This window comes from Octopus bimaculoides, chromosome 16 (genome assembly GCF_001194135.2).
Source record: "Octopus bimaculoides isolate UCB-OBI-ISO-001 chromosome 16, ASM119413v2, whole genome shotgun sequence".
In the NCBI taxonomy this organism is placed as follows: domain Eukaryota; kingdom Metazoa; phylum Mollusca; class Cephalopoda; order Octopoda; family Octopodidae; genus Octopus; species Octopus bimaculoides.
In genome coordinates, this window is record NC_068996.1 from 48,521,802 (window position 1) to 48,532,183 (window position 10,382).

Below are 10,382 nucleotides of genomic sequence, written 5' to 3' on the forward strand. Positions count from 1 at the left end.
TATATATATATATATATATATACATATATATTATACATATATATATACATACATACATACATACATACACACACACGCACACATGCACACATTTACACATGTACATATATAAATATATACACACATACATATACAAACATGTATATACATACATATGTGCACATATACATATAAACATACATATACACGTTCATCCATTGATAGATAGATGAATGTGTACACACATCCATATGCATACACACATACATACCAGTACATGTAACGCATATCACTCCACATAATGTATGCACTGAGTCACTTACACACATCCACCCATCCATCCATACATGCAGCAATGCCTACACACATGTGTACACACATACATATACACACATACATGTACATATACATGTACATACATACCAACCTACCTACATACATACATATATATACACATATATGTAGACACACACACATGCATACATACATGCTTGCATGCACATGTGTGTGTGTATGAGAGAGAGAGAGAACATGTGGGTTAGCAATTGTGTGCATGCATAACAAAACCAATCTCAGCATTTACAACATAGCATCACAAGATATACGTCTATCAGATTATTGGATTTTTAAATATCCGCTCTTTAAATTTCATAACTATGTAATTTGAAATTTCTTAATTGTAAACATTACTGGATAATGTTTATTATATTTTATGCTTAATTATATTACTTACCTTTTTCTTTTTCCTTTCATTAAATTCAGTTTCATTGTAATATGATTAATAATATCTTAATTACTCGCATGTTATAATTATTGGCTTGGAAAATGTGAGGAAAATTTGTTTGCAACAATAGATTAAAGATAAATACTTTCACTGCAATAATTTACATGCAGTCCTTTCAGATTTCGATTTCAATTCCTGCCAGGGTGGAAATTTACGTCCATAAATTTTCCCCAGTGTTTAATGAATCATGTAACAAAATAGAATTGGAGCCACAAAAATATGGTTATCATTAGAAAGGTCATCCAGTCATCCATGTCAAGGTAGATGATGGAGCTTGGTGCAATTCTTTGGCTTGTTGGTTCCTATCAAACTGTCTAACCCATGCCAGCGTGGCAAAATGGATGTTAAACAATGATATTACCAATGTTGATAATGATGATGTACCAGTGATATACTGAACACAGTGCATGGATTTATTCCACTCATTCTTTTGGCAAGTATCATATACACGCATAAGAATCTAATCACTAATCCAGAAATGTGGATATCATGCAATAATTCAATAGAAATGTTAAAATTGAATTTTAGTATAACATATACAAACTGCCATCAGTTCTATTACCCACCTCTGCATATATATACATCAACATTAGCACTGAGTGCAGTAGTGGTGGTGTTGTCATGATCACCATCAATTTACATGGGGTTGCATAGGATTTTCTCTCCAGTATAATGTCTGACCATCTGACACAGTCCTTTTGTCATCTTCTTTGTGTGGTCCATTCATTGTCCTAAGATTTGCTGTCACCACTTTTTCTCATGTCTGTCTTGGTCATCTGCTTCTGTCACTTCCTTCTATTCAGGTCATTTGCTCCTTTTTCTTTTTTTCTTCCATTTATTTTTTTTTAATTAACAATCAACTGTCATCATAGGAATTCTACAAGAATTTGAAATTTATTTCGAAGGCCCTCTTACTGATAATTAATTGCTACATATAAGCACCCATAAGTGAAAGTGCATGGCTCAGTCGTTAGAGCTTCGAGCTTACGATCGTGAGGTTGTGAGTTCGAATCCCGGACCGGGCTGCGTGTTGTGTTCTTGAGCAAGACACTTTATTTCACGTTGCTCCAGTTCACTCATCTGTAGAAATGAGTTGCAACATCACTGGTGCCAAGCTGTATTGGCCCCTTTGCCTTTCCCTTGGATAACATCGGTGGTGTGGAGAAGGGAGCCTGGTATGCATGGGTGACTGCTGGTCTTCCACAAACAACCTTGCCCGGACTTGTACCTGAGAGGGTCAGTCATGACCGAATGGGGTCTCAGCAATGTGGTCATCATCATCATGTAAAAGTGCCTCTGTGTGGTACCACGCAAAAGCGCCTGTAAGATGCCATGTAAAAGCACCCATGTGCATCCCGTAAAAGCATCCGTGCAGTGCCACACAAAAGTGTCTGTGCAGTGCCACGTAAAAGCACCCAGTACACTCTGTAAATTGGTTGGCATTAGGAAGAGCATCCAGCCATAGAAACCAAGGTAAATCAGACTGGAACCTGGTGCAGCTCCCCTGCTTGCCAGCTCTGGCCAAACCATCCAACCCATACTAGTATAGACAACAGACATTAGACGATGAGGATGATGATGATGATGATGACGATGATGATGGTGATGGTGATGGTGATGATGATGATGATGATGATGATGATATGTCTTTTCACTTAAATCGCCTACAATTTCACTGCATCTCTTGTACATATATGGCTTACACTGAAGGCATCAGATGGAATTCCTTTTCTGCACAATGAGAATGTTCATTTAAAATTTTTTTTTTTTTTATCCCTATTGGCAATAGAATTCCTCCTACCTTCTTTCTTTCAGATCAAAACACTTGTCTTTGTTAGGTTTGCTAAGATCTCTCAATTCTAAGTTTTACATCCACATTTGACATTTCTTGTCAAGTTCTATGACAGATTCAGCTGTGAAAAATCAGGGATCCTACACTAGAGAACTACAACAAACATAAGGACTGAGAATTGAGCCGTGAGGAACATCTACAAGCATACTAAATGTTTTACTGAACTCATTGCCAACTTGCACTATCCTGGCAAAGTAACAATATACGAGCTGCCATTCATCCATACCCAGTTTACATTTTTACAACAACAACAACAACCAGACTACAGGGAATATAAATTTCAAATTTTAGCACAAGGCCAGCAATTTGGGGGGTAGGGATAGTCAATTACATCGAGCCCAGTGTTCCACTGGTACTTATTTCATTTTCCCTGAAAGGATGAAAGGCAAAGTTAACCTCGGCAGAGTTTGAACTCAGAACACAAAGACAGACAAAATGCCAATCAACATTTTGTCCAACATTCTAAAGATTCTGCCAGCTCGCCACCTGGACCATAGAGAATATTATTCTCTGTTGATGGCATTGTTTATATCAAAGCTAGCTAGAATGGTTTGTTAAGAACTTCTGTAAATGTTTCATATGAAGAGGGTATTAGTTAGATATATCCAGGCAGAAATCCAAACTGCATCAGATCTAATCTAATATTTTCTTTCCTAATCGATTGTACTCTTTTACTCTTTTACTTGGGGCACCACCTTTAGTTGAGCAAATCAACCCCAGGATTTATTCTTTGGATGCCTAATACTTATTCTATCAGTCTCTTTTGCTGAACCGCTAAGTTACAGGGACGTAAACACACCAGCATCGGTTGTCAAGCGATGTTGGGGGGACAAATACAGACATACATACACATAAATATACATACATAGATACAACGGGCTTCTTTCAGTTTCCGTCTACCAAATACACTCACAAGGCTTTGGTCAGCCCGAGGCTATAGTAGAAGACACTTGCCCAAGGTGTCACGCAGTGGGACTGAACCCAGAATTATGTGGTTGGTAAGCAAGCTACTTACCACACAGCCACTCCTGTGCCTGTACTATAAGTCTTTCTGTTACTTTCTAAATTTGGTCCATCAGTTTGATACCTCTGCAATTGCTGCTTTCTAAAACACCTTCACTATTCTTGGAACAGTTGATAAAGAGACTGCTACATAATTTATCGGATAGGAAACCCCTAATTGTATCACCTAATTTACTATGCGAGTAACTACTGCACACCTTACTTTGAGGGATATTTTTCAGCATCTCAGTTACAATCCCAGGTCTTCTGACTGCTTTTTTGATCCTTCCAGTCTCTAATCACCTGATCACACTTTTGACTGTACAGCTGTCAGTTTCAGAATTGGTCAGTCTGTGGGTTCTACATAGGTTGGTTCATCCTTCTTATTCAGCAACCTTTCATAAGAACATTTCCATATCCCTTTCTTTTCAGTATCAGTGATGTATGTGTGTGTATATATATATACACACACACACACATATATATATATATATACATATATATATACACACATATATATATATACACACACACATATGTGTGTGTGTGTGTGTGTGTGTATTCTGCATTAAATGAAGTAACAGAAACAAATGAAAATTCTGTAAATGATAATAATAATTATAAGCTTAAAGCTTATAAGTGTTCACCACATATTGGCTAAAGAAAATAGTTTAATATTAGGGCCTTGACAGAAAAAAATGTGTATTAATATCTATGGTTTAATTCGCATGTATATTAATACCCGTTCTTTTCCGTCAGGGGCTTATATGCCCCAGTGTTAGACTATTTTCTTTAGTCAATACATGGCAAATGCCTATAAGCTTTAGGTTTATAATTATTATTATTATGAATATATGTAATCATCATCATCGTCGTTTAACATCTGTTTTCCATGCTGGCATAGGTTGGATGGTTTGACTGAGGACAGGCAAGCCAGGAGGCTGCACCAGACTCCAATCTATTCTGGCAAGATTCCTTCCAGCTGGGTGCCTTTCCTAATGCCAACCACTCCAAGAGTGTACTGGCACTGGAATTGGCCATGCTTGAGTGGTGCTTTTTACACACCACTGGCATGGGAGCCAGTCAGGCAGCACTGGCAATGACTACCCTTGAATGGTGCTTTTTATGTGTTACCAGTATGAGACCAGTCAGACGGCACTGGCATCAACTATGCTCATATGGTGCTTTTTACGTGCCACTGGCACAGGAGTCAGTGCGGTGGCACTGGCAACGATCATGTTTGTATGGTGCTTTTCATGTGTCACCAGCATGGGTGCCAGTCAGGCGGTACTGGTATCGGCCACAACAATAATTTCACTTGACTCGATAGGTCTTCTCATGCACAGTGTATTGCCTAATAATTGAAGGGTACTCTTAAACGGGCTGGTTATACTGCGCACCGGTATAGGCCACAGCTACAGTCTCACTTGGCTTGCCGGATCTTCTCAAGCACAGCATATCTCCAAACGTCTCGGTCATTTGTCATTGCCTCCGTGTGGCCCAATGTTTGAAGGTCATGCTTCACCACCTCATCCCAGGTCTTCCTGTGTCTACCTCTTCCACAAGTTCCCTCCACTTTTTCACACAGCTGTACTCATCCATATGTAACACATGACCATACCAGCACAGTTGTCTCTCTTGCACACCACATATTATGCTTCTTCTTATGTCCAACTTTTCTCTCAGGGAACTTACATTCTGTCATGTCGTATATTAAGTGATATATATATGAAGAATTATAAATAAGTTATCTAGGGAAAATACTTTGTCAACTCTCAGCTAATACAAATATGTCAATATGCCAGACTGACAAAAGTTTTCAGATTGGTATAGAATTCTAGGTAATCCTGAGGCAAAATCTGAAGTTGATGTCCATTCATCAATCAATTTTGCAAATCCATGGTGGCATTACCCAGTTATAGTATCTTTTCACAGAATGATATACAAGAAAATGCATAAATAATGGGCTTTACACATTTATTTATCTATGTATCATCATTCTGATGCATTTAGGTGTGTCATACTTCAGTTGATTGAAAAAAGTGAATGAGCTTAGCAAATACGATCATCTTCAGAGTCTGTGCAATAAACACAAATAGGAATGTACCTAAAATTTATATCAGAAACACCTGTAAGTCTATGATGCACACAAATAAATGTGTGAAGACCATTACTTATGCCTTTTCTTGTAACACACACACACACACACACACATACATACATACATATATATATATATATATATATATATATATATATATATATATATATATATATATGTATATATATATATACACACAAGGTCTTGCAGATAAATTGAGACCAATTTTAAACAGTTGACTAAGTGGGTTTAACATTTCATTTTAGAACAAAACCTTGCTTTTTTGAAAATCTAATCCAATAAAATGAAGTTGATGAAACTTCTTAGAGCAACAGTTTATTGTGTGTATAAACAATTTAAAGGAGTGGGAAAGGTTGATAGAAAAGAACACAAGACTCAAAGTGATTCCAAATGCAATCCAAAGTTTCTCGCTGGACTCAAATGCTTGGTTGAAGCCAATCCATCCGCATCCATGACAATTCTTGCAAAGAAATGTAATGCGTCCCTTTCTACTGTGTCCAGAGCTGTGAACAGGAACCTTAGCATGACTAGCTATGTTCGATGACGCACCTTCTAACAGCCAAGGCCAAAGCAATCAGAGACAAAAGATGCCCAAAGCTTCTGTCATACATCAAGCATCAAGGTGCAGGAAAAACTTGTGTTTGTAGACGAGAAGTTCATTGTGAATGCTGAGGTGAATCACAGAAATTCTTGAATGATTGCACACAACCCTACTGACACCCCACTGTATTTCAAACTAAGAATCCTGCCTTTGCCAAGGTATTTGGAGCTGTGGTGAGTGATGGAAGTGTCATGGATCCACACTTCATTGAGTCTGGCTTCAAGATCAGCACAAAGGAGTATCTGGACATCCTGAAAAACTCTGTTACCTTGGATTGAGCAGAAGTTTGGGCTTGACAATGTGGTGCATATCCAGGATTCTGCACCATGCCAGGTCTTCCTGGATGAGAAAGTGCCACTTTTAGTGAGGGCCAACATCTAGCCCAGTAATATCCCAGATTTAAACCTTCTCGATAACTTTTCACAGGACATACTTCAAGCAAGGACCAATGCTTTACCTCACTTGAGTGTCAACAGTTTGAAGACCTGAATCATGCATGCGACATGCAAAATCAAAAAGATAGCAGTTGCAACAGCTGCAAAATAATTCCATTCTCGAGTGGAGGCAGCAATTGCCCAAAAGGGTGACCATATTGAGCAATGAATGTCTTTGTTGTAACAAATGTTACGTTAAATTTATATCCTGTCTACTACCATTATTTTAATATTTATAACCAGTTTTATGCATTGTAAAAATTGTCTCAATTTATCTGCAAGACCTTGTATATATAAACTACAATACTTATGCGAAAATTACTTGTTTTTGTACTTGTTTTTAATTTAAAAAGATAAAATAAATAATTAAATGCGGCAGTTGGACTTATACATGCAGCTAAGTATTATTGTGCAAGAAATGTGATCTAATTCATTACCAACTGATAATATGAATGTCAATCCCAGCAAGGGCATATTTGCAAATGAGCATAGCCATCTTGAATAAATTACTGCATTTTTCAATGCATTGGCTTAATGCATATTAAGACATATATCATGTCATTGTTGTTTGACAGTAAGAGATGACCTGATGTCAAGCAACCAGGTCATCTCATATTGAGAAGTGTGATGAAAATCATTCCAGCAATGTCCATTCTGTTTTTTTTTTCCCCCTGCCTCTGACATTGTGTATCTAAAATAACATTTTTAAATGTGTACATTTTCTTTTAATAAATGATAGGATGTAGTTTGGGAGAGATTTGGTTGTTATTTCTAACAGGTAGATCTATCATGTAGAGACTTTAACAGTTATTATATTGTTCCCTCATCATCATCATCAGCAGCAGCAGCAGCAGCAGCATCCTTTAATGTCCATTTTCCACGCTGGCATGAGTTGGACAGTTTGACAGAAGCTGGCAAGGTGGAGAGCTGCACCAGGGTCCATTTGTCTGTTTTGGCATCATTTCTATGGTTGGATGCCCTTCCTAATGCCAACCGCCTTACGGAGTGAACTGAGCACTTTGTATGTGACACCAGCACCAGTGCTTTTTATTTGGCATCAACACAGGTACTTTTTATATGGCACCAGTACAGGTGCTTTTTGCATGGCGCCAGCATAGGTGCGCTTTATGTAGTATCAACACTGGTGGGGGTCGCCAAGTAGCTTGCAAGAAAAAGGCTTCTCGGCTGAGACGGGGAGTGGAACCAAAAGAAATGACTGGTGTGCCAGGCAAGAGGTTTATACCAAAATCAATTTACTGTTGAGTGTTTGCGGATGCATCACTGTAAAATTCTTCATTCACCATTAATTAAACAAATATTCAATTATGAAAATACCATCTGACTAACAAACAAATACAAATAAAAAAATATATTTGTATCTAAATCAACACCCTGCAACCGGTATGCCATGGCACACTGGTGTGCCACAAGACAACGCTAGATGTGCTGCAGTGTAACCTGGATATAATTTATTTCCCTATGCTTTTAGTTATATTTTTAGTTCAGGTGTGCAGCCAAATTTTGAAAAGAATAAAAGTGTACCACAAGTGAAAAATGGTTGCAAAGCACTGATCTAAATCAATAAAAACTGAAATGAAAAAAGAAACACCAAAAAACATCAAAAGAGACAAAATAATATTACTAAGTGTAAAATTTTTTAAAAAAACAATAAATAGTTATATCTTTGAAGAATTAAACTCACCTTCAATGTTGACTTTGCATTTTTGCTATCAAGTTTATCAAAGTATTCAAATATTTGTCTATACAGTGTGTTCTTGCGAATCTTGTCATCATCCGGGGGCAAATAGTTCCGAACTGGTGGTCCAATGTCTTCATATAATAACTGTATGATACGCAAAGCTACTCGGCGTACATCTTCAGAACTATGATGGAGACAAGCAACAGTGCAGAAGTTCATAATATCTACAACAGCCATTCCTGGTGCATTACTGAAAGATTTCAACATTAAATCAGAAATAAAATATCCTGTATGTAAAAATCATTAAAAATTGTATTTGTCAAATATGGAAATGTATTAAAGATAATTATATTATATTATATTATATTATATTATATTATATTCAGGATATTTGGAGAATATCTAGCTGCAAATTCTAGCATGGTGTGCAACCACATGAAACCTACTCCGATGACAGGTGATATAACTGATTACTTATGCATTTATTTAGAGTAACTGATCAAGGCCAAAAGCTCATTATCAATGACAAATTTTGCAGGCCATTTACAACTCAACTACTGAAAATGGAACTTGTGTAACACTGGAGATATCACTGACCAAAACATATAACAACAAAAAGAAATTAATAGTATAAAATATAGACGCGTCTTTTTCAGTGAATTCATGGAAGAAGTTTTGCACTTATTTATTGTTAAATGCAGTGTAGAGATAGGTATATGATTAATAGGATTAATGTAATGTAATGTAATATAAAGCTGAAGCAAATTAACACCAAATATACAGTGCATGTGTTTTTATTGGCTAAACTGGCAACAAGACCATCCCCAAATACAACAATATCTGTTTCAACACGCGATTTCACATCAAAAATCTTGCAAAACAAATATATAAACGGGATAAAATAATGATAATAAATGAATACAGCACATTTTATAGGAAGACAACAGCAGAAGTTCTTAACAAAGAGCAATCCTCAGAAGACCCATATTATATAGCCTGGTGGCCACTAAAGAATACAGAAAACTTATGAGTGTTGTTCAAGCCATGTACAAAGGTGAGATGATTAACTGAGTGCTAGATGGAAAATTTTATCTTTTATTTTTTATCTTTTACTTGTTTCAGTCATTAGACTGTGGCCATGCTGGGGCACCACTTTGAAGAGTTTCTTTTAGTCAAACAAATCGATCCCAGTACATATTTTTCATTTTTGTATAAAGCCTGGTGCTTATTCTATTAGACTCTTTTGCTGAACCACTAGGTTACAGAGACGTTAATGCACCAACACCAGCTGTCAAGTGGGGTAGGGGGGAAGACAAACACAGACACACACACACTCGTGTATATCTGCTACATATGTGGAAATCTGTGGGTGTGTTTGTTTGAGGCATAAAAGCTGTCCAAAGAGGAGAATAATAACTCTACATAGACCTTTCAAAAGACTTGAGACTCCTGAAAATGGACCACCATTTGTATCAATCCTTTCATCAACTACCATCATTTAAAACATAACTTTAAAGCATGATCAAGAGATCTCTGTCTGTCTGCCTGCTTGTCTGCCTACCTACCTACCTACTTACCTACCTACCTACCTACCTATCTACCTACCTACCTACCTACCTACCTACTTGTCTCTCTCTTTCTCTCTCTCTCTCTCTATATATATATATGTACATATATATACCGGAGTATGCACATAAATGTGCAACAAGGTGGAAAAAAGAGTGCTCAAATACCAGAGGTAGAGTAATATGCTTTATTTAAAAGCAGCAGAAATATAACAAAAAGCTGTTACTCGGAGTTTCACGTTGCTGTTCATTGGACAGGGAACATGACACTCCGAGTAACAGTCTTTTGTTATATTTCTGCTGCTTTTAAATAAAGTGTGTATATATATATATATATATATATA

General features: G+C 36.9%; 1 protein-coding gene across 2 annotated transcripts in view; it reads right to left on the minus strand.

The window, feature by feature from the left end:
- LOC106870605 (centrosomal protein of 104 kDa) overlaps positions 1–10,382 on the minus strand; it is a 293,281-nt gene that overhangs the window by 75,011 nt on the left and 207,888 nt on the right. For both annotated transcript variants that reach the window (XM_052973736.1, XM_052973738.1), the window contains exon 20: positions 8,477–8,723. In XM_052973736.1, coding sequence (XP_052829696.1) covers positions 8,477–8,723 — 247 coding nt within the window. The remainder of the gene's footprint in view (positions 1–8,476; positions 8,724–10,382) is intronic.